At 45.6% G+C, this 24,102-nt stretch overlaps 1 protein-coding gene across 4 annotated transcripts in view; it reads left to right on the plus strand.

Moving 5' to 3' along the window:
* ACTMAP (actin maturation protease) overlaps positions 1–23,403 on the plus strand; it is a 29,544-nt gene extending 6,141 nt beyond the window's left edge. For 2 of the 4 annotated variants that reach the window (XM_082264474.1, XM_082264475.1), the window contains exons 2-8: positions 5,601–5,811; positions 8,494–8,562; positions 8,708–8,832; positions 10,751–10,783; positions 11,085–11,214; positions 14,557–14,627; positions 23,024–23,403. In XM_082264474.1, coding sequence (XP_082120600.1) covers positions 5,606–5,811; positions 8,494–8,562; positions 8,708–8,832; positions 10,751–10,783; positions 11,085–11,214; positions 14,557–14,627; positions 23,024–23,331 — 942 coding nt within the window. In that variant the 5' untranslated portion in view covers positions 5,601–5,605 and the 3' untranslated portion in view covers positions 23,332–23,403. Of the gene's footprint in view, positions 1–436; positions 556–5,600; positions 5,812–8,493; positions 8,563–8,707; positions 8,833–10,750; positions 10,784–11,084; positions 11,215–14,556; positions 14,628–23,023 lie in introns of those variants that run through there. The other 2 variants (XM_082264472.1, XM_082264473.1) reach the window with 2 other exon arrangements.
* Positions 23,404–24,102: the final 699 nt, after the last annotated feature.

The raw sequence follows: 24,102 nt of genomic DNA on the forward strand, positions 1-24,102 counted from the left end.
AAAAGTGCCATAACTGTCATTTCACTGCTATTAGCATGTGTCACTTCTGACAAGTTTTCCTGACACCAAGTAAAGAAAGGTGTCAGGGTAGGGACCTCCAGCTCATTGACAGCCTCAGCTCTGTTCCTGTGTGAAGGGGGGGGGGGGTGTTCTGTGTCTCCTCCCTCCAATAGGCTCTCAGAGCTCTCCTCAGTGAGCTCTGCAGAGTGTAACTTCAGATCTCCACCCTCTTTGCCTCCTGATTCAAAGACAACAGTTAAAGCCGTACTAAAAGATTCTCCCTGCAAGTTAATGTCAAATTTTGCTAGTGTGCATCTCATACTAGCATATTATAAAAGACTTACCTTGAAACAAAGCCCTCCAGTGGCACACTGTCACCTCTGTCAGGGCTTCCATCTTCATCCGGTCTTCCTTCCATGTTCAGGGGGCTCCAGTCATTTGAATAAACGAGCCATGATGACGTCACTCCCACACATGCGCACTGAAGTAATGGCCGCGGCACATAGCTCTGAACATACGGAATGAATATGCTGTCCCTTCAGAACACATGCGCTGGTGACGACAGTGAGTGAAACAGCAAATAGCTGGTGCACATTGAGGAGATATTCCTTGTACCTATAGGTAAGCTTTATTATAAGCTTACCTGTAGGTTCAAGTGTCCAAGTGGTGTTAACTATCGTTTTAAGCTGGTCATATACACTAGTAGAATTTTGTTCAAAATGTTTTGTTTCAAGAATGTTCGTTCGATTTTCTTTTTGTTTTTCCAAAGACGAACTCTTTATTAACGTAAAAAGAGGAGACATGCAAGCGACAGTGCAACAAACACCATCAAAACATTATATATAGTGACAATATCATTCAGTTTGAGAACATTAAATGAACAGTATTTGTACTACCATTGGAAAAGTTACAAGCATGCAATAGTTATTAGCAGTGATACACAAACTCTATCAATCGCATCCAATGATATACATATATTCAAAAAGGGAGAAGCAAATGAATCAAGCTGGCCTGGCAGAGACCTAAGTGAAAATCATGCACAGTGTAACCTGCAGTGTCTAAGGGTGACCACTAGGGATGGAACTGTTCCTCTGTGTGGACAGCCTCTGTGGGTATATAGAACTTTTTTGTAAGGTAGCGTAATGTGGAGACCCCCTAATCCATCGTTAAATTGTCTGGGGGGGGGGGGGGGCTTCTCTAAGCCAGACTCTGGCAATTATCATTCTGGCCATAAAGATTACCTCCTGTAGGAAAATTTGGAGGTGTTTATCTTCCTGGGGCAATGACAGGAGGTCTAAAAGACATTGCTTGGGGCAAAGGGTCAGTGGGGAAAATTGAGAAAATTGACCCCCATGCATCCAGTACCCTTGAATATATGGACAGGACCGTATTAAATGGTATAATGTGCCCCTGGGCTCAGCACATCGAGGGCATGACAGATTTCAATCAGTCTGGTATTTGGAAAGGCAAATCAGTGTTAAATAGGACCTGTGAAGTATGTATAGGTGGGTTATTTGGTCAGAGAGCTTGGGAGAAACTAATCTGCAGTTGTTTAAGACCTCATCCCAGTCTTCATCTACTATTTCCCCAACATCAGCTTCCCAATACACTTTTAATTGGTAGGCCAGTGTAGTAGCATCAGGCAACATTAGATAATTATAAAATGTGGAAATACGTTTCTTAGGGTCCTGACCATTAAAGTGGAGTTCCGGGCACACAAGTCATTTTCTACTAAACATACCCCCGGGACAGTCAGGGCTAGCACATTCCACAATGGCTAGCCTCTGATCTGTCCCGGTTCGCACTTACCTTTTAGAAGAAATACTTACTTATAAAATTTCTTCCACAGCGTTTCCATCTCTCTTGTGGGCAGCTGAAGCCGGCGCGGTCCTCTTCTGTGTCTTCTTCCGCGTCTTCTTGTCCCAGAATGCGCCTGCACCGGCCCCTCTCGTCACTTCCGGTGCGTCGCCGCATTCCTCCACAGCTTCTGGCCGGTACCGTCGCATTGATTCCTGGGAGCGATGACGTTCAGCTCCCAGGAATCATAGCGAGACAGGAAGTGACGGGGTGAGCCGCGGCTCCGAGGGAGGAAGTACTCTGAGGTGAGTATCTTCGATCTTCAATTACAAGGTAAGTAAACAAAAAAAAATAACTATCCAATTCCTTTTCAGGTGAGGTCTACCTAGCGGAGGGGCACAAAAAAAAAATATAGTTTTTGTGCCCGGAACTCCGCTTTAATTACCTCTATTAAATATAAGGAATCAAGACTGAGAATGGAGTCCCCAAATTGGGTATTGATCCCATGGCAAAGTTGAAGGTACCGATTAGTTTGGTTTTCTAATCATTAGTGGGTCAAATTAATGTTCATTTTCAACTGCAGTGATGAGAAAATTCGAAAGGGCAGGATAGAAAATTTCCTCAAACTAATTTTTAACAGTGTATGTGGCTTTAATTCAGGGAATTACACTCATTCCAAAATTGAATATTAAAAGCAAACAAAATTTTGAACAACTTTTGAATGACATTCATCAAGTCCTTTAATGCACTGAGAATTTTAATTTGTTCACATTTTTGTTGGAAAATCGAATAATGTATAGTCGGATTTATACAAAATTCATACAGAGTATGGGGAAGTTCACAGTTGTTCCTATAACAGATACCCCCATGAGAAGAATTCCCTTTTATCCTTCTTCTGTAAAGCCCCGTACACATGAGTGGAAATTCGGCCGGGAATTTTCGTCCGACAACCGATCTGCCGATTTTCGGCTTGTTAGTATGATGCTTCCGACAACCGACTCCGACTTTCCGGCCCAAAAAATCCTGGTGTGCAGGCTATATAATTTTTGTCGACCGTCAAAACACGTCAGATTTTCGTCTCATTAGTACAGATTTCGATGGGGAAAAATCTTATGAGCAAGACTGGGCATGCTCAGAGAAGAAAGAACACAAACAAAGCAATCCAACACATGACATCACTTCTGAAGTAGAATTTTGTCGTACGGGAAAATTCGTGTGCAGTCTAGAGCACATTCCAACCAACAGACACCACTCTGGACAAAAGACGGACGACCGGTCGGCGGAAATTCGTTGCGTGTGTACTAGGCTTTACTAACTGAAGGATGACAAAATACGCTGTAAAAAACATGCAGAGTTCACCTCCTGAAAAGGTGCAGGAGCTTCTTTGGTGTGTTTGTTGCACGTAGCGAAGCCCATTCATGTACCCAGTGTGAATGGGGCCTAAACGTTATGAATAGGATTGAGCAATTCCGCCCTGGTTCAATTGGCCAAGTGATTTGACTGGCAGACAAGCCCCAAACTTACCGGAGAGTCTGAACAAAGTTTATGAGGCAAATCTTGTTAGTAAATTCTGGCTAAATCGTCCCACACTGTCTATGTGCTGAGTGTGGTGCATGCATGTATCCCAGCTTTGTGGAGGCAAATTGGAACTCCATTCCTAAACCTAGGTTTGCTTAAATAATGAAATAAAGACAACGGAAGACCTTTGAGCCCTGGTGCCCAACCTGTGGCCTGAGGGCCGCATTCGGCCCTTTGGTATATGATGTGCGGACCTCAGCAGTCTGTAGTGGAACATTGATTAGGGTAATAGCATTGATCTCTACCAGCCTCATGTAACGTTCCCAGTTTGGTATTGTCTTCTCTAGCATATCCCCAGCTGATAATGTATCCTGTCCACTCTCTAACTCTCTTCTCCTCTATTAGATCTGCAGTGACAGTCCTCTCAAGCATTACATATAATGAACATTATGTGCGGCCCTTAGGCGATGTCAGGGGCTGCATCTGAGGCCTTTTTTCGCTCATAAGTTGGCAAACAACACCTTAGAACTTATCTATACAACAGAAAGGAAAAATATTGAAACACCTGGTTTCCATGAATCGTCCTCATTTCATCACCTGTGTATTAACATATCTTGACTCCCTCCAGCCTCGACTGTGACATTGAGGACAGGACATTTTTCCCAAATTTGCCGGCTAGGGCATTACTATGAGCCTTCTATGTCTTTGAACTTTCCCCTTTTTCTTGAGGCACGCTTTTCTATGCCTTTAAAATACGCTTGCACAGCTACCCTCTTACTTGCATCTCCCAACCTTTGTATTTTCATTTTCCATTTCTCTATTCCCCAACCCCTTCCACCCCCCTCCAAATACACGTTGGGGTTGATTTACTAAAACTGGAGAGTGCAAAATCTGGTGCAGCTGTGCATGGGAGCCAATCAGCTTCTAACTTCTAAAGTTAGAAAATCAGCCTAAAACTAAAATCTCTAAATCTACTTGCATCCACAATCTAGGACTAACCTATCTAGACCTGTAAAGAAGAAATCGCTATACATACCTTTTCTGAAGCCAATCTGGTCAGGTCTCTAGCAGCTGAAGCTCTGTGCAAGAGGGAGCTGACAACGGCTGAGAAATGCCTGGGAAGTGACGTCACCCATAGACTTACTATGGGGCTTCCGTTGTCAGCTGCCTCTTCTGCACCCAACTCAACACAGAAGCCGCTGACAGCTCAGCTTAAGGGACCAGACAGGAGCGACTTCAGAAAAGGTATGTATAGCGACTTCTTCTTTACAGGGTTAGATAGGTTAGTCTTAGATTGTGGATGCAAGTAGATTTGGACATTTTCGTTTTAGGCTGAACTTCTAACTTTAATTGAACATGCTGAAGTTAGAAGCTAAGACTGACCTATCTAGCCCTGTAAAGAAGACTTCTGTGTGGAGGCGGGTGCAGGAGAGGCAGCTGACAACGGAAGCCCCATAGTAACTCTATGGGTGACGTCACTTCCCAGGCATTTCACAGCCGTTGTCAGCTGTCTCCTGCACAGAGCTTCCGCTGCTGGAGACCAGATCGGCTTCAGAAAAGGTATGTATAGTGATTTCCTCTTTACAGGGCTAGATAGGTTAGTCTTAGATTATGCATGCCTGTAGACGTAGCAATTTTAGTTTTAGGATAAACTTCTACTTTAAGCTTTGACAATAAAACCTGGAAGCTGATTGGTTTCTATGCAGAGCTGCATCAGATTTTTAACTTTCCAGTTTTAGTAAATCAACCCCATAGTGTTCTCACTACCAAACCCCCTCTTTCCTGTCTTCCCAGCCCCCCCTCTCCATTTCCCACCCTTCCAGTTTCTTTTGTTTAAATGAAAATACCGGGCACCTCACACATACAATACCTTTTTCCTTTATTGTACTCAATATGTGCAGTCAAGTCTTCTAGACATAATGACAATGGGAAATGATAAAGAGACTACATTGTACTTATACTGGCTCAGATGAAAGTGACATATTATTGCTGATCACAGTGTAACATTGTTATGTACCTCATGATTTTTCCTGGCTCTGAGTTGTTTGTAAAGTTTTTAACTTTTTTGGTGATCTGTCTGAAATAAAGAATTAAAAAAAAAAACCTCCATTTAGTATTTCTGGTAATTAGTTGTACCATGTGTAAGAAGCTGGGACAGATGTTTCATATGTTTAAAGGAAATAGATGACAGGAAATGGTTAATAAACAAATGTGCATAATAAATAAGAGATGTAAATGAAGTAGTGGAATGATATTAAATGTATCGAATGTGTACCATCCCTTAGGACCCATGCCTCAGGAGGATGGAGAATGTGCTGCTGCTAGTGCCATCCCAGTACCTCCACCACCACCACCATTGTTACCACCACCAGCCCATGGCCCTCCTCTTTCAGTGCTGGAGAAGAGTAAGTTCTATAAGAAGGTAGCAGAGCACAGCGACCCCTCTGTTGGAGGATGTGAAGAGTTAAAGAAGATGATTAAGAAGCAGCAAGATAGGTAAGTCAATCTAGTTGTGGACAGAAAACAGTCAGTTCACTAAAGCATATCAGTGAGTTTAACCACTTCCCACTTGGTCACTATATATATATATATATATATATCTGGACGGGTGCACTCAAGTTCTGGAAGGATGTCACTGGATGTCCTCTCGCTTGCACACACCCCCTGGGGCATCCAGTGGCGCAATCTATGACTTCTATATCCACAGGACACAGCAGATCACTGATCGTGGTACCAGGCTTCTGTGGTTGGCCCAGGTACCATGTGATTGCTGTGACCAATCAAAAGTAAACAACTGTCATGAATAGCTTTCATTCATGACAGCATTGTTTACAATTGTAATCTCTGTAATTGTTATAAATTTAATTTGGGTACAGTGTTGCATGACTGAGTAATTGTCATTTAAAGTTTGACAGCCAGCGCTGAAAACTTGGGCAGGAAGAAGGTGTCTCGTATTGAAGGAAAAATTTGGGCTATTTAAAAAAACAAACAAACATATTCAGCTCCATGCTGCAGCCGTCCCGTGTCGGATTTAAGCCGTGAAATGAGCGATCACACAACACTGCGGTCTGCTCTGCCTCTCCAGTATTTACTGGAGTGACGGAGAGCGGGGTGGGCACAGCTGGCTTCAGCTCCCAGCTTCACGCAGATAGCCACAACCAGTTGTCAATCAGGCAGCTGAATGGATCCCGACAATATATCAGCTGACTGTAAGTCCCAGAAAAGAAAACCTAAGCGCACTCCTGTTACCCAGGGGAGAATTATGGACAAAACGACCTTGGATATGCTTCTCTTTTAACACACTGTGCATTGTTTGATCATTTTACAATCACATTTCTTTACTTTTTAGGCTAGGTTCACACTGAAGTCTATGGGGCCAAATGTGCACCACGTGGAAACGCTTTGGGGTTGATTTACTAAAACTGGAGCATTCACAATCTGGTGCAGCTGTGCATGGTAACCAATCAGCTTCTAACTTCAGCTTGTTCAATTAAGCTTTGACATCCCCCTGAGGAAGACACGTAGTCCCTTGTGTCGTCACGCGTAGGGGAGGGGCCAAGTCCACGTCGGTGTAACAGATCAAGCGGCAGTGAGAGGAATGCTGAGATAGACAGTGAGCAGCTGACCGGGATTTTCTGTCATCTCATCTTATATCTGTTACATTGCCTGCACAGTCTGGTGCTCTGTAAGAACCCATCGAATGTGAGAGTTATTCTTTTTTAATAAACTTTGATTTTGTACAAACAATACTCGCACTATGGACATATGTTTCTCCCCCTATATGTGAGCTGCAACACAGACAAGCTGGGAGCCAATACATACTTTGCGCAGCACTTTATTTAATTTTAGATTGCTTACACACTTACCTTAAGGGGAGTGATTAGTGCTGGCGGCATACCTCCAGTATACCCATAGAAGCTTGCAGATTATTTGTTAGTATAAACCTGGAAGCTGATTGGTTTCTATGCAGATCTGCACCAGATTTTGCACTCTCCAGTTTTAGTAAATCAATCCCTTGGCATTGGTGTGAACAAGTCCCATAAACAATTTGAGGACTTCTCTTGTCGTGCATTGTTACACAAAGTACAAAGTACTCCTCCTTAAACCTGGCCTAAAAACTCCTGGAGATGGCATCATACTGTCCTGCCTCGTTACTAGGATGTTACTAAGAGACTCCCAGACGATTCAAACCCCCCTCACATGCACTTTCTCTTCCTTGTTGCAGCAGCAGCAGCTCTGATTTAAAGCGGTAGTATCCCGCTTTTTTACACTTTTACCTACAGGTAAGCCTATAATAAGGCTTACCTGTAGGTACAATTAATATCTCCTAAACCTGCACGGTTTAGGAGATATTTGCAGTGCATGCGGCCGCTCACGCGAGCGGCGCATGCGCTCTGAAGGTCCGGGGGGACCTTCAGTTTTGCTTGCCGGGAGCTTGCCGGAAAATCACTCCCACGCGCATGTGCGGGAGTGACGTCATCGCGGCTCCGGCCAATCACAGCGCGGGAGCCGGCGAACCCGGAAGAGACGGCGAGGGATCATGGCAGCGCCCGCAGCGATGTCCGGGGGTCCGTGTCGCGGCTTCGTTCTAAGGTAAGTAATACATAATGAGCTAGTATGCGATTATGCCTTTGTCTTGCAGGTTTTTTTTTTTTGTTTGCGTTTTTGGGTTTGCAACCGCTTTAAGTGATTACAGAGGGGATAGTGGAGCACACATGTGCAGGGGTTTGAGCGCTTGTTCCTGTGATGATGGGGGTTAAACTGTAATGGCTGGCAGTGTCCTAGCAACAAGGCAGGATGGGATGATGCCATCTTTGGGAGTTTTTTGACCAGGCTTTGGGAGTTATGTAAATGGCCCACACCTAAAAGAAGGGGATTATCTAACGTTAGTCAAAGCTGCACAGTTTGTTTTTATCTACATGCACCCCTTACCTGTATAGGCAGATTTTATTTTTTTGCAAAGGTGAACTAATGCTTTAAACTGCAAAGGCAGCTGGACAGCGATGTAAACATGTTGCTGTAAAAATGTATACCCCCAGTCTTGGGCAGTACTGTTGCAGAACGTGACCCTTTCAAGTAAATGGGGCTGTCAAGCACCCTCTGTCACAAGTACAAACCGTCTCTTGTGATATTTTTTTTCTATGTTATTCATATGTCTTACTGTTTTACTTTCTCTAGATTTAACGGAACATTGAAATGGATTTTGTATACCAACCACATACCATCCTTGATACAGGAGGGGCCACAGTAAGTGTAAGCATATGGTTTACATGACTAACACAGACAATAACACAAGAAAATCACCTTTCCTATTTTCCTATAAAGAAATAAACACTGACAGCATTTAATGTAGATTGCGTTGTGCATGTCTGCTTTCTTTGTCTTCCTTAAGGTGTGGTTTGGTTGCCCTATGGATGGCAGGGGGGCTGTTAAACAATACCAAAGAAGTCACATTGGGAGCAATTGTAGAAACAGCCATCTCTAAAGGATATACAACCCTTGGGGAAATGTTCTCAGGTAGGTGAGTGTGCCAGAAAGGTTTTATGCCGCAATCTGCTGTTACTGTATGATTTATGCCCGAACATGAGCACATCATGTCGTCCATATGTTTCCCATCTGAGCTGCAGTCACACAAATCTGTGGAAGATTCTTCCATGCATGGTGATGGCCAAAGCCAACTAGTGTGGTGGGTCAGGGTCAATAGACGCTGCCTTACAAGATTCTCATGTGTACTCACAATGTATGACTATACCCCCCATCCCATATATTGTAAGATGTGATGTTAAAGATTAACTCCATTTTTTTCAGGTGCAGCAGCTGATTGATAATTTTAAAATCACTCTCAATCACATTCATTTTCAACAAAAAAAAACAGCTTTCCCTTGAGAATAACAAAAAAGTAGGAAGGTAGGAATCTACAAGAAAATAAATCTACAAGAAAGTATGTTAAAGAGGAGTTCTAGACTATAAAAAAAAAAAAAAATAATAAAAGTCAGCATCTACAAATACTATAGCTGCTGACTTTTATAATAATGACATTTGCCTGTCCAGGGATCCCGTGATGTTGGCACCCCCTAGCCAATTCATTAATCGGCTTTGGGTGCAGGCGCTGGCATCAGCTTCACAACCTGTTTCCTACTGTCCATGCATCAGTCTCGCTGCGCTTTCTGAATGGTCCCGTCATCTTCTGGGACCTCTGTGTGCCCCAGAATGCAGCAGTGGAGGGACTGTTAATGTCGTGGATCGCCAATCTGCGATCTTACTTGGAAGTCGGAGTGGGTACCTGTCAAAACCAGGTACCCGCTCCCCCCCTCCCCCAAAAAAGGGCCAAATGTGGCAGCGCAGGTGGGAGGGTGTGAATAAGCGGAGCTTCCCCTTATAGGTGGAGCTCCACTTTAAAATCCTTGCAATGTACATAGATCTAGTTGACTTCAAGTCATGCAATTCATGCCAACTACTATATTGCTATTATGGTTTTTACAGCTTAGTGGGAGTTCTGATATTTGTTTATTTCACAGCTGTGAGTTACATATGCCCTGCATTCATTCACCTGCACTGTCATCGGGATGCTCTTTTAATTATGTTTATGCCATGTCTTGTGATTGTGTTTGCAGATACGTATGACTATGTGTTATTAATCTTCTATTTTTGAATAAAGTTTCTCTTTTTTACCTTCTACACTGCGTGGGTATCGCCTTATCTTGTGAATGGTTACTTCCATTCCATTTGGTTTTTGATGGTTCTACCCCATAGGTTCCCCACATGCCCTCCGGGGTGAGTCGGTGAAGGATTACCCCCAGTTCTGTGACTGGGACCCTTTCACAAATGTACATAGATCACCCAGAGAAGAATTGTTTTTTTTTTTTTTTTTAAACAAAAGTTGAGTTACTCTTTAAAGCCTCGTACACACGCAATGAATTTCCGCCGACCGGTTGTCCGTCTTTTGTCCAGAGTGGTGTCTGTTGGTTGGAATGTGCTCTAGACTGCACACGAATTTTCCCGCACGACAGAATTCTACTTCAGAAGTGATGTCATGTGTTGGATTGCTTTCTATGTGTTCTTTCATCTCTGAGCATGCCTAGTCTTACTCATAAGATTTTTCTCCATCGAAATCTGTACTGACTGCACGAAAATCGGACGTGTTTTGACGGAGGACAAAAATTTTATAGCCTGCACACCAGGATTTTTTCGGCCGAAAAGTCGGAGTCGGTTGTCGAGAGCACCATACTAACAATCCGAAAATCGGCAGATCGGTCGTCGGACGAAAATTCCCGGCCGAATTTCCACTCGTGTGTACGGGCCTTTAGTTATCAGCAGTCCAAATCATTAGATATTCTGCACACACACTTACATGCACCTCAGGTCTTGTAACAGGATCTCTTTTAAGAAAGTCAAATATTTTTAGGAGTTTTTTTTTTCTTTTTGTGGGCTGCAGAACTGATTTGGATGGCAGACATGATAGCCAAAGGTAAATGATGGTACTGATTATGCCTGCTGGCTGGCAGTTACTGTATGCTGCCGATTGTTTGATCTCCTGATGAAACGTGTGCTTTAAATATAGAAAAGCAGTAAAGACACCATTATTGTGTCATTAACAATTCATCAGAGGATCTTCTTCTTTCCAACGTACAGTGCATGTAAAAAATGCTGGGATATGTCTGCTTGCAGTAATCAACACCTTCCGTTTCCTTTATACCTCATTGATGAGCAGCTCCAATTCCTGCATTCCTAGCCATTCTTTGACGTGTGAATAAAACTTGTTATTGCAGCTGTGAATATGGCCTCCCTCGCAGAGCAGATGTTTGGCTGTCAATGTGAGCTGCTCAGTGGTGGGATGGATGGAGAAAAGAGAGAGCGAATCCTTCATCACCTAATGGCTGGACTACCTGTACTCATCCCGTATCCTTTTCCAACATTCACATAGGTCTCAGCACAGGTCTCACTCAGTATCCTGTAAAAAACTGGTTGTATGTTTTTTTTTCAGCAGTTTGATTTTTACAAACCATTTTTGCCTCTCTTATAGATAAAGTTTGCTTCATCAAAGCCTCAGGACTGGACTGGGGATGTCATGATAGACACCAATTATTTTGAAGTATACAGATTGGTTACACTAAAGCAATTTCCTTTAACTTTTTTTTAAATCAAAGAAAAGTGTATAACTTTTATCAATAATGATAATGACTGAATATAGAAAAAAATAATATTTGATAGAAAGGGGGGAATAACTAAAACTGGAGGACACAGAATCGGATGCAGCTGTGCATAGTAACTAATCATCTTCCAGGTGTTGTTGTCTAAGCTTGATTGAACAAGCTGAAGTTAGAAGCTGATTGGTTAGTATGCACGGCTGCACCAGATTCTGTTTGCTCCAGTTTTAGTAAATCTCCCACAAAGTGTCAAACTCTGCTGCTAACAAACTCTCAATTGACTAAGGCAGGCATTCTGCAATATGACCACCTGGTGGCAGCAGAACACACAAACAATTTTACATTGCTGTACAATACATAGTCCAAATCTATGAAGTTAGTGATAGACTGCAACATAATTGTAATGTACTTTTCTTGGAGCTTACCCATCGAAGCATACACATGGTTTGTGCTCTGCCACTATCCAATTCCAGGACCATCATAACTCTATAAAAACTCTCTGCCCAAAGCACAGAGTTCTGAATGGACGGCACATTCCTTTCAGAGCCCAGTGTGCATGCGCCAGTGACATCACCGGTTGCTGTGCCAGAGTAAATAGCTCCTAAACGGTACATGTTTAGGAGATATTTATTGTACCTATAGGTAAGTCTTATTATAGGCTTACCTATAGGTAAGAATCAAAGTGGTGACTTTACTACCACTTTAAGGTAAAAAACCTTCTCTGTGTAGCCCCCCCTCCCCCAGCCCCTTCTTATACTTATCTGATCCCAATCCAGTGCTGTGCACAAGAGCAGCGGCTCTCTCTGCTCTCTCCCTCCTCACAGGGCAGATCGATAGCAGTTCCTGCTGCTGTCAATCAAATCCTAAGGCGAGGGGTGGGGCCGAGTGCTGCTGTCTGTGCCTGTAGATGCAGACAACGGGGCTCAGGATTAAGCTAGTACAAGTGCCCCAATAGAAAGCAGCTTCTTATGGTGGGCATTCGCCGAAGAGGAGGAGCCAGGAGTGCCAGCAGGGGACCACAGAAGAGGAGGATCAGGGCCGCTCTGTGTTAAACCATTTCGCAGAGAGTATTACATGTTTGTTATTTTTAAAAACATTTATCCTTTAGAAATACTTTGAAAGTGAGGATTTTTTTCACATATGCTGCCAACCTAAAGTAGAAGTCCAGCTAAAGTCTAACTAGTCTTAAAAGTGCTCCCTGCCCCCTCCTAACACCTATACCAACTAACCTGTGTAAAAAAAATGTATATACTGTATTTTTTATTCAGCCCGCTCTGTTCTAGTCATGTGATCCAGCTCCCCTGTGTCAGAGAGTGGCGGCTGCAGGGAAGAGGAGGGAACGGCGACAACAGCTACACCATGGAGCTTATGAGTGACGTAATTGCTCATAGCTTTCACAGCTGTTATCAGGTGCTCTTCCCCTCTTCCTCAGAGCTGGCTCCCCCCTCAAAATGCGACAGCCATCTGAAGGGTCCCCTGGCGTGCTGAAGACAGTCCTGGTGACCTGGTTGCTTTGTGTCCATCGTGGACTTTGAAATGCTTTTATGACTGATTTGTTTGTGAGTAAATTTATTTTATTTTTTACATTATTAAACACCACTTGGGTAATCAGCGCATGGTTGGTGCACCCTCTTTTAGTTTTCTCTGCAGTGTTTTCATTGGGGTGTTCCCTGACCCTTGGAGGGCAGCAAGGTCTGTGCAATTACCTGGATCCATAGAGATCCTAGATAACATCCACCACCGTCACATCACTTTTTGAGTGCAGGAGAGTCTTTTTTGTTAATAGTTCCTTTGTTATTATAGGTGTCAGAAGGGAGAAGGGAGCATTTTAAGACTAGATTTAGCTGGAATTCTACTTTGCAACAGAGAATGACAGCTGTCAGCACATATGCTGTTGGTTGGTAAAAGGACCTGATTAAACTTAAGTGGTAATGCAACAAAAAACATATGCACCATTTAATTTGACACACGCACACCAACACACATGCTGTGCGTTATTTGAAGTGTGCTACCTACCATTGTACTAGTTTGCAGGGGTGCCATTCAAAATGAAGAGCACTGCGATATGCACGTTGCATGCATTGTGGTAATGCATTGTGCATTACAAAAGAGCAAATGTTTGAGTGGGCCCTAAGACAAATAGGTCATATCGTATTCACTACCCAGAGCTGGTGGCATGGCGTACAAAGTGCACCATGGTACCACAGGCTAATATGACTAATTCAGCACCAGTAAACACGGAAGCATTGCAGGAACTGTACAGTTTCTCTGCTTAGCCAATATACTTTCCTGGTGCCTATCCATGCGTATGCTGCCATGGATAGGCACCAGGAAAGGAAAATTATGGAAAGGTAAGTATTCAATTTTCAGTTTTCCTGGTGCCTTCATTGGAGACTTCCTGGTGACTTCATGGGAGAATATGCATGGATAGGCACTAGGAAAGGAAAATTATGGAAAGGTAAGTATTCAATTTTCCGTTTTCCTGGTGCCTTCATGGGAGATTTTCTGGTGATTTCATGGGAGCATACGCATGGATAGGCACTAGGAAAGGAAAATTATGGAAAGGCAAGTATTACATTTTTTGTTTTCCTGGTGCCTTCATGGGAGACTTTCTGGTGCCTTCATGGGAGAATATGCATGGATAGGCACCAGGAAAGGAAAATTATGGAAAGGTAAGTATTCAATTTTCCGTTATACTGAGAGCACCACTTGCTGCTGCTTCTTCTTGCACTGGGCTGTGCCTGCAATAACTGTGGACAGGAAAGCCGGGTTTGTCTCATAATAAATGATGCTCTGCCTGCGGAGGACCTGACCCACTTGTCTGCAGCTTGCGAACACTGATTCTATAAGAGCAGCAGTCTGGGGGGACTATCAGCACAATATGCAGGCCACTCACTACAGCTATATGATTGCTTGACTGTCAAACTATTTACTATTCACAAAGTCACCCAAGGATGCCCGATGCTGAATTTGATTTACATTTTTTTTACTTAGTAGTACTCCTTTAGCTTTGAAAATAAATACAAGCGGATTCCCAACACAGCTCAGCCACATTATGTACAGAGTAGGTCTGTTCACTTAACAGCTTTTGCAGATATGATGAAGATTTTAATCATGAGCCATGCCAGAGGGATGGACACCGGGCACACTGGGCAGTGATCTCAGGTATGAATGAACATTATCAGAGTCTGGCACAAACAGCAACCACAGACACATTGGTGTGTACCATAGGTGATGAACATAGACATTTTTTATTTTGCTGGAGCAGTTTTCATCCTTGAGACATTGGTGGGGAGGATGTCAAGGATATGCAAAGTAAATCAGGTGCATGCTCAGTGGAAATGCCCCTTGTGACTGAACTCTGGGATAAGCAAATGTCTTATCCAAAGAGATGTGTATTCTTCCTTTGAATCTTGGTGTGCTTTGTGTATTTATTCCAGATCTGTGCAGTAATCCAGTGCAAAACTACTTTACAAGGTAATATATGAGCTTTTAAAAGCATTTGGTGTTTAAAAGTGGATTTATGATTAAACCCAAGGCTTCCACTGTGCCACATCCAAAAATATATACAAACAACCTTAAGCTGACAAGATTTCTCCTGACGCTAAAAGAAATATTGGACTTTATCAGCACACATATGAGCCAATGTATATGATAAAAATTACATTTCTCTTACGTCCTCCGACAGTCGCCGCCTCCTCTAAGTCATCACTATTGCGTATTGACTTCCTATCCGTAGGAATAGCTAGGCATATAGACTTAGTCAAAAGACAAAAGGCATTAGCATATCCACACCCATGGGGGCTGTCCCACTGGTCAATACCCCCCCCCCCTGCATCACCACTCCCAACTCAGTTTTACTTTGCCTAGCGTCAGGAATAGTCAGGTTACCTTGTGCTGGGGCTTCAGTCTCAGCCTTCCTAATCTTTTATTTGATTTTCTTTGAAAATGTCAGTTTTTTCTCTTACTTTACTAGCTGTTTATTTTGTCAGCTTCTAGTGTTAGTCTTCTCTTCGGATGAAGATGGATCATGCGGTGATGGGATTCGGACTGACCGCCCTGGTTCTCCAGGGCACAGAGGGTCAGATGGACCCCCAGCCCGCCATCGAGCGTTCAGCTATGGTTCGCCCTGGCATTAAGAATGACCCATCCCTGTTCGCTGCAGGGATGCAGCCGTGAGGTGGCTACCTCACAGGACTCGTCTGCGATGCTGCAGCGTCATGTCCCTGGCTCACGGCACTCCCTGTCAGAGAGGACAGAGGTTTATCCGTGCATAGAGGCTCCCCCACGCCATCTGGTACAGGTAAGTACTTTTCTGTGTGGGGCCTCTGTCTGGGGTGGCAGTCTGTGTTGCTGTGTGTTCCCCATGTCTGTGCATGTGTGACTCCCTGTGCAATCCCTGCGGGGTTCGCTTGTGCAGATCTGTATGTTTGCCGGGGGTCCCTGTCCCTGTGACACCTTAGGTGCATGTTTGGGGGTGCAGACGTTTGTGCTTGTGCGGCGACCGCAGCGGTGCATTTTCGCGCGGTCCGCCATCTTTACTGTGAGCACACACGTATAGCTCCTCTGGGGCGATTGTACATGTCATTTTGGCGCCATCCGCCGCCATTTTGTGGGCGGTAGAACGATCGGTCCGACCGCATGTCAGCGGCCATTTTGGCGTAGCCTCCAATGCATTCCTATGGGGCAGCCATTTTCCCGGGGTCTGGCTTTAGTCCAGCCCTCTCCAGCAGCATTCCATCAGCAGCAAGGACACTGGTAGCAACGCTCTGCGGGCTCTGCAGGTTATCACTCTCAGTTTTCCCTCTGTATATCGCTTCTGGCTCAGCTTTCTCTTCTCCTTTGGGGGTCTTTCATCACTGTTGCAGTAGCGGTGGGCTGCGCACACCGCAGCGCTGTTAAAGGGGACAGTACATCTTTTTTGCACTGTAGTTTGTTTTCTGATAACTTGAGCCATGGATTCTCAGGAAGGCGAGTTTCCTCCAGCTCTAGTGGGGGGTCCTAGTTCTCCTGTGGCCCCGCTGCGCCCCGCGCTAATTGCGGTGGCGAATAAGGAACTGCTGATGTCTGAACGGGCTGCGAGTAGGAGTCCCAGAAGGCCCAGGGCACCCAGAAGAAGCCCTGGGCAGGTGAGCAGGAGTCCGGCAATGCCGGCTCGGCGGGTCAATCCGCCTCTACCTGAAGGGGCGCCCTCACCCATTTCAGGGGTGGGGGGACGTTTGCGCGGTTTCCTCCAACCTTGGCTGTTCCGGCTATCGGACAGGTGGGTCCAGGAAATCATTCGATCGGGCTTCCAGATCGAAATCCTTTCCCGGTCGGCGGACAGATTCTTTCCCTCCAATCTTCATCTGCTTCTGGGGCGTCTACAGGACTTGCATCACGCGGTGCAGGACCTGCTTGCTCAGGGAGTGATTGTCCCTCATCGGGACAGGTTTCGGGGGTTTTTATGTTCGAATCTGTTCACTGTGCCCAGGAAGGAGGGCAAAGTGCGTCCTATTCTGGACGTGCAAGCGCTGAACCGCTTCGGGCGTGTTCAGGAGTTTCGAATGGAGTCTCTCCGTTCGGTTGTGGCCTCCTTGAGTCTAGGAGAATTCCTGGTTTCGGTAGATCTGAAAGATGCGTACCTGCACATCCCTATTTTCAAGGGTCATCAACGGTACCTTCGGTTTGCTATCACAGAGGTCCACTTCCGGTTTGTGGTGTTACCTTTCGGTCTCGCTTCGGCACCCAGGGTGTTTACCAGGGTGTTGGCACCGGTCCTGGGCCTACTGCGGTCTGTCCGTCACGGTACAGATGCTCCAGGAGTTCGGATGGACCATCAACGTTCAAAAATCAGCGTTGTCCCCGTCGCTTCGCCTTCCCTATCTGGGAATGGTTCTGGACTCTGCTCAGGCAAAAGTGTTTTTGCCGGAGGACAAGCTCCGGACTTTACGGGACGAACTCAGGTCCCTCAGGGGCAATCCGTCCTCGTCACTCAGGACCTGCATGCGGGGCCTGGGGTTGATGGTGTCGGCCTTCAAGGCGATACCTTTTGCCCAGTTCCACACACGGGCTCTCCAGACGGAGATCCTGGTCAGGTGGGACAGACTTCCTCAGTCCTTGGATCTGGATGTCTCCTTGAGTCGCCAGACCAGATTGGCTCTTCTGTGGTGGATCCAGTCCCCGTCGGTGGCGGAAGGCAAGTCCTTCCGCCCGTTGGTGTGGACAGTGGTTACCGCGGACGCCAGCCTGTCGGGCTGGGGTGGAGTCCTGGGCAACCTGTCTGCCCAGGGCACTTGGTCAGAGGAGGAGTCCTCCCTCCTGATAAATGTGCTGGAACTACGAGCGATAAAACTCTGTCTCTTCCAGTGGTCGGACCGTCTCCAGGGCCTGCCTGTTCGAGTACAGACGGACAATGCTACCGCGGTGGCTTACATCAACCACCAGGGGGGCACCAGGAGTGCTCGAGCGGCCCGGGAGGTGACCGACATTCTGTCTTGGGCCGAGACTCATGTCCCGGCGATCTCGGCAGTTCACATTCCGGGTGTGGACAATTGGCAGGCCGACTATCTGAGCCGCCAGACCCTGGACCAAGGGGAATGGTCCCTACACCCGGAGGTTTTTCAGATGCTGTGTGCGAGGTGGGGATCCCCAGGCGTGGATCTGTTCGCATCCCGGCTAAATCGAAAGGTGGAAAGGTTGGTGGCAAGAACGCGCGACCCGTTGGCGGACGCCTCGGATGCGTTGGTGGCCCCTTGGCATCAGTATCGTCTGATGTACGCCTTTCCTCCGATTCGGTTACTGTCCCGGTTCCTTCGCAGATTGATCTCGGAACCGCACATGGTGATTCTGGTGGCACCGGACTGGCCTCGCCTTGTACGCCGACGTTGTTCACCTGGCAGTGGCGCCTCCGTGGCGTCTGTCTCTGCGGGAAGATCTCCTGTCTCAAGGTCCGATCTTCCATCCTGCTTTACAGTCGCTAGCTTTAACGGCCTGGCTGTTGAGACCCAGGTCTTGAAGGACAAGGGTCTATCCCCTGAGGTCATCCCTACCCTGATCAAGGCTAGGAAATCCTCCTCTGGTAAGATCTATTACCGTACCTGGAAAGCCTATTTCACCTGGTGTGAGTCCAGGGGATTCTCCCCTCGTTCTTACTCGGTGTCGAGAATCTTGGCTTTTCTCCAGTCTGGAGTGGACCAGCGCCTGGCGCTGGCCACGATAAAGGGCCAGGTGTCTGCTCTGGCTATCCTTTTCCAACGCCCTGTGGCGTCTCATTCCTTGGTGCGCACTTTCATTCAAGGTGTGCGACATCTGGCTCCTCCCAGGAAGGAGCCTTTACCTCCATGGGACTTGAACTTGGTTCTGTCCGCGTTACAGCGTGCTCCCTTTGAAAACATCAGGGAGATATCGTTGCCTCTGCTGTCTAAGAAGGTTGCCTTTTTAGTGGCGATCACTTCGGTTCGCAGAGTGTTGGAGCTGGCGGCGTTGTCTTGCCGCTCCCCTTACTTGATCATTCACAAGGGTAAGGTGGTTTTGCGACCACCCCCCATCCTTCCTTCCCAAGGTGATCTCTGAATTTCACCTTAATGAGGACATTGTTCTGCCTTCGCTTTGTACGAAGCCTAAGCATCCAAAGGAGATTGCTTTGCATTCCTTGGATGTTGTCAGGGCGATCAGGGTTTACCTGTCGTCTACGGAATCCTTTCGGAAGACCGGTTCCCTCTTTGTCCTTCCTGAGGGATCTCGGAAGGGCATGGCTGCGTCCGCAGCAACTATTGCCAAATGGATCAGACAGACCATTGAGCAGGCTTATGCTTTGAAGGAACGGGTTCCACCCTTCCCTGTTAAGGCGCACTCTACCAGGTCTTTGAGTACTTCCTGGGCCTGTTGGCATCGGGCCTGGGTGGCCCAGGTGTGCAAGGCTGCGACTTGGTCGTCGGTACACACTTTTTTCCAAGTTCTACAAAGTAGACGTTCTGGCATCGGCTGATGCTTCTTTTGGCCGCAAAGTTCTCAGTGCGGCTGTGCCATGATGGACCCTTGAATTTTTTCTCTGGGTCCCTGGCTGTTGGCATTTGCTTTCCTGGGCTGTTGCTCCTGTTGAGCATTGTTTTTTTTGTTGCCCAGTTGGTTCTTACAGTGCATGTAAGATTCCTTTCTCTGATGTGGGTACTGCGTTGCCTTTTTTACGGTTGCGTCTCCCACCCCTCATGTCTATACTGCTTTGAGACATCCCAATAGTGATGACTTAGAGGAGGCGGCGACTGTCGGAGATCGTAAGAGAAAACGGAATTTTTTGTAAAATCTTACCTGTAAAATTCCTTTCTCTGAGTCCTCCGACAGTCGCCGCCCCCGCCCCTCTTTTGGGGTTCTTATACCTACTGCTATGCTACCAAACTGAGTTGGGAGTGGTGATGCAGGGGGGTATTGACCAGTGGGACAGCCCCCATGGGTGTGGATATGCTAATGCCTTTTGTCTTTTGACTAAGTCTATATGCCTAGCTATTCCTACGGATAGGAAGTCAATACCCAATAGTGATGACTTAGAGGAGGCGGCGACTGTCGGAGGACTCAGAGAAAGGAATTTTACAGGTAAGATTTTACAAAAAATTCTGTTATTTCTTACAAAAACATTAAAAACACATATACAATGTAGCTAAACTCCATAAGGCCATAACCCTAGTTGGAAGGGCCTGGTATATACCCCATAAAAGAATAAGGAACAGAGACACTTTAAAGGGGTTGTAAACCCTTTTTTAAATAACAAACATATCTATACTTACCTGCTCTGTGCAATCATTTTGCACAGAGCAGCTCGATCCTCTTCTTCTCGGGGGCCAGCCAGCGCCCCAGGCCCTTCCTCTTCATTGGATGCCCCCACGGAAAGCTGCTTTCCATGGGGGTACCCGTGCAGGCTCGTTACCGAGTCCTGCTGCTGAGTCCATCAACACAGACAGGGGAACTCGGCCCTGCCCCCCGCTTCTGCATCACTGAATTTGATTGACAGCAGCGGGAGCTAATTGCTCCTGTTGCTATCAATCTGTCCAATGCGAAGAGAGACAGTGGCTGGAGCTGCTGCGCTCATGCACATCGCTGGATCAGATTGGACTCAGGTAAGAAAAAGGGGGTGGAATGGGTCTGGGGGGAGCTGCAGCACAGAAGGTTTTTCACCTTAATGCACAGAATGCATTAAAGTGAAAAATCTTGAGGCTTTTTAACCACTTTAAATCAGGTGTGCTTGTCCAAATCCAGAAGGTCAACGCGTTTTGCTCAAAACATAGCTTCTTCAGGACCCTGGAGTATCAGGCATTAATCAACATGGCTGAAATATCATGCCTTGTGCAATAAGACAGTCTTGGGGGCAGACATAGGTGCGTCAGATCTACCATATCTACCTAGTAAAGTGAAGATATTTATGGGGTATCCCAAAAGGTTTAAGGTGGTTCTTCATTATAATAATCAGGGTAACTGGTGCGCTGCTATGGTAAGCTAGCTAATGATTAAAACAAAAAATTCAGGGTCCTGAAGAAGCTACGTTTTGAGCAAAATGCGTTGGCCTTCTGGATTTGGACAAGCACACCTGTATTATAATACTGCACGGTTAAATTTACACAATTGATTTAAGTTGTCTCTGTTTCTTATCTTTTTATGGGTTATATACCAGGCCCTTCCAACTAGGTTTATGGCCTTGGGGCCCTTTCACACTGATACGTTTTTCCTGCGTTTTTTCCTTGAAAGAAAAATATTTCCCTTTAAATTCTAAGGAGCTTTTCATACCACTACCTTACAGGTGCAGGGTGTTTTGAAAAGTCCTAAAGTCCTGCATTTTCATCTTTGGTGCAGTTTTGAAAACTGCACAAAAAACACAGCTTCCCATTGAAATTAATAGAAATCACTGCAAAATCACAGTAAAAATAAAACGCACCACAATTCTGGTGGGTTTTTGAGTCATGTCCATTTTTCACAGGTGCAGGCAATCCAAAAATGCACCAGACACACACAGCAAATGCACCTGAAACACAGCAAAATCGGGGTAAAGATTTTGCTATAGAGCAGTGTGAAGGTAACCTCTTTGATTTTAGTTACATTATTTGTTTTAAACATTTTTGTAATAAATATGTCATTTTTATCATATACGTTGTCTCATATGTGTGCCAAAGCGGATTTATATCAATTAGCCCAGGGGTGTCAAACTTAATTTCATTGAGGGCCGCATCGGCATTATGGTTGCCCTTAAAGGGCCGGTTGTGTCTGTAAGACTATGTATGCAGACAGTTCAGGAGTACGCTATGTACAGTGTACAGAGTTCAGGAGTGCGCTACGTACAGACTGCAGAATTAAAGAGTGCATTATGTACAGACTGCAGAGTTCAGGAGTTGGCTACGTACAGAGTGCAGAGTTCAGGAGTGCGCTACGTACAGAGTGCAGAGTTCAGGAGTGTGCTATGTACAGACTGCAGAGTTAAAGAGTGCATTATGTATAGACTGCAGAGTTCAGGAGTGCACTACGTACAGAGTGCAGAGTTCAGGAGTGCGCTACGTACAGAGTGCAGAGTTCAGGAGTGTGCTATGTACAGACTGCAGAGTTAAAGAGTGCATTATGTATAGACTGCAGAGTTCAGGAGTGCACTACGTACAGAGTGCAGAGTTCAGGAGTGCGCTACGTACAGAGTGCAGAGTTCAGGAGTGTGCTATGTACAGACTGCAGAGTTTAAGAGTGCATTATGTACAGACTGCAGAGTTCAGGAGTGCACTACGTACAGAGTGCAGAGTTCAGGAGTGTGCTATGTACAGACTGCAGAGTTTAAGAGTGCATTATGTACAGACTGCAGAGTTCAGGAGTGCACTACGTGCAGAGTTCAGGAGTGTGCTACGTACAGAGTGCAGAATTTAGAGGTGCACTACGTACAGAGTGCAGAGATTAGGAGTACGCTACATACAGAGTTTAGGAGTGTACTGTGTACAGAGTGCAGAGTTTAGGAGTGCGCTATGTACAGAGTTAAGGAGTGTACTGTGTACAGAATTCAGAGTTAAGGAGTCTACTGTGTACTTGCAGGGTGATCATTGGTGGTCATCTGTCCCCGCCATGAGTGCATGCAGGACAGGCAGGTATATGTGAGAGCCACGAGCCAGCAAGGGGAAAACGGTCCTTGTAAGCACAGAAGGTTCTGTGTTTACAAGTGATAGTGGTGTGCGGGGAGCAGAGGGTGAGAGCCAGAGATGGCGAAATGGAGTTCCACCATGTTCTGGCTAAAGAAAATGCCCTGGCTGCAAGGGCCACATGAAATGGCCTGGAGGGCCGGATTTGGCCCCCGGGCATTGTGTTTGGCACATGTGCTTTAGGCTATTCAGAAAAAATGTAATTGAAAGGCCAGAGTTCAGCTTTACCAGTTTCTGTGATGTACTACCCTCTGCACTTTAAGTGCTTTGTAAGCTTGGTAAATTGGCATTTCTGCATGGTATTAATGTACCATCTGTAATTCAACACACTGGGCACATTAGACATGACAACCACATGTCAAACGATCATCAGATAAATATTGGTGCAGCATCATTGACTGGCTACTATGACTTTCCTTTTAGGTGTTCTTCTTGGGATGGCGAGGGGTTCATTTGAGCCAGATGTGGACATCCCTGGACTGTACCACCCAGCCCCCAGTGTTCCAGCTCCAAACGCAGGTGACGTGGATGAAATCTTTCTGATTGCAAAACAAGGCAAGAGCCTGCGATATCAGCTGTGGGAATACAGTTCTGTAAGTCGCAGCAATGGTCAGCTACTCCAGCTGGACCCAAAGAGAGCCAGTGATGGCAATGCCTATGTATTACCTGAAGGGGGCGTACAAGCTGGGCTGTGCGGAAAAATTGTGCTTCTCAAACGCACAGAGAACTGAAAGAGTAGAAAACTTGAATTGGTGCTTCAGACTTATTTTGCAAAGCCATAAATTATTGGAATATTTAAATATATACATTGCAAATAAAACTACATTTCTCATCATGGGGCTTTATTGACTTCTAAAAAAGGGAGAATTCCTTTCAGGACAAAAAAATGTATAATTATCCCTATATAGTTTAATATCAGTTTATAGAAGTATCATTTATTATATACTAGACCCAAATACACCTTGTGCAGGAAGATTTGGGGTTGATTTGCTAAAGGTAAATAAATTGTTCACTTTGCACACGCACTTCCACCCTGCGAGGGAATTCTCCGGAGCTTAGTGACCGAAGGGAAGCTTGAGCCCCGATTCACCCTCGTGTGGTGCGAATTCGCAGTAAGTTCTGTGTGGATTCTGCACCGCATGCAAATCACACCCTGTTCATGCGAATCAATGCGGGTGTGTATGTAACAACACCCTGAAAACGGTTCACAAAGCACAGTTTGCAGAATCAAATTGCATAGGTGTGAACACCCATGCGATCCGATTCTGGTGCGGCCAAAAAAAAAGAACCCTGCACTTTTTGGTGCAAATTCAATGCGATTTGAGCCATACAGAATAATGGCTCAAATCGCACTGCTGAATATTCGCATGTGATTGGAACAGGAATGCAGTGTGATTCCTGTTTAAAGTCACATGTGGTGCCCCACACCACGTAGTGTGAACCTGGGGCTCACTTTGCAAAAAATACTCAATCAGGTATTAATATATTAAAAATATATATTA

This window comes from Pelophylax lessonae (assembly GCF_965119305.1).
Source record: "Pelophylax lessonae genome assembly, chromosome: 7".
NCBI lineage: Eukaryota > Metazoa > Chordata > Amphibia > Anura > Ranidae > Pelophylax > Pelophylax lessonae.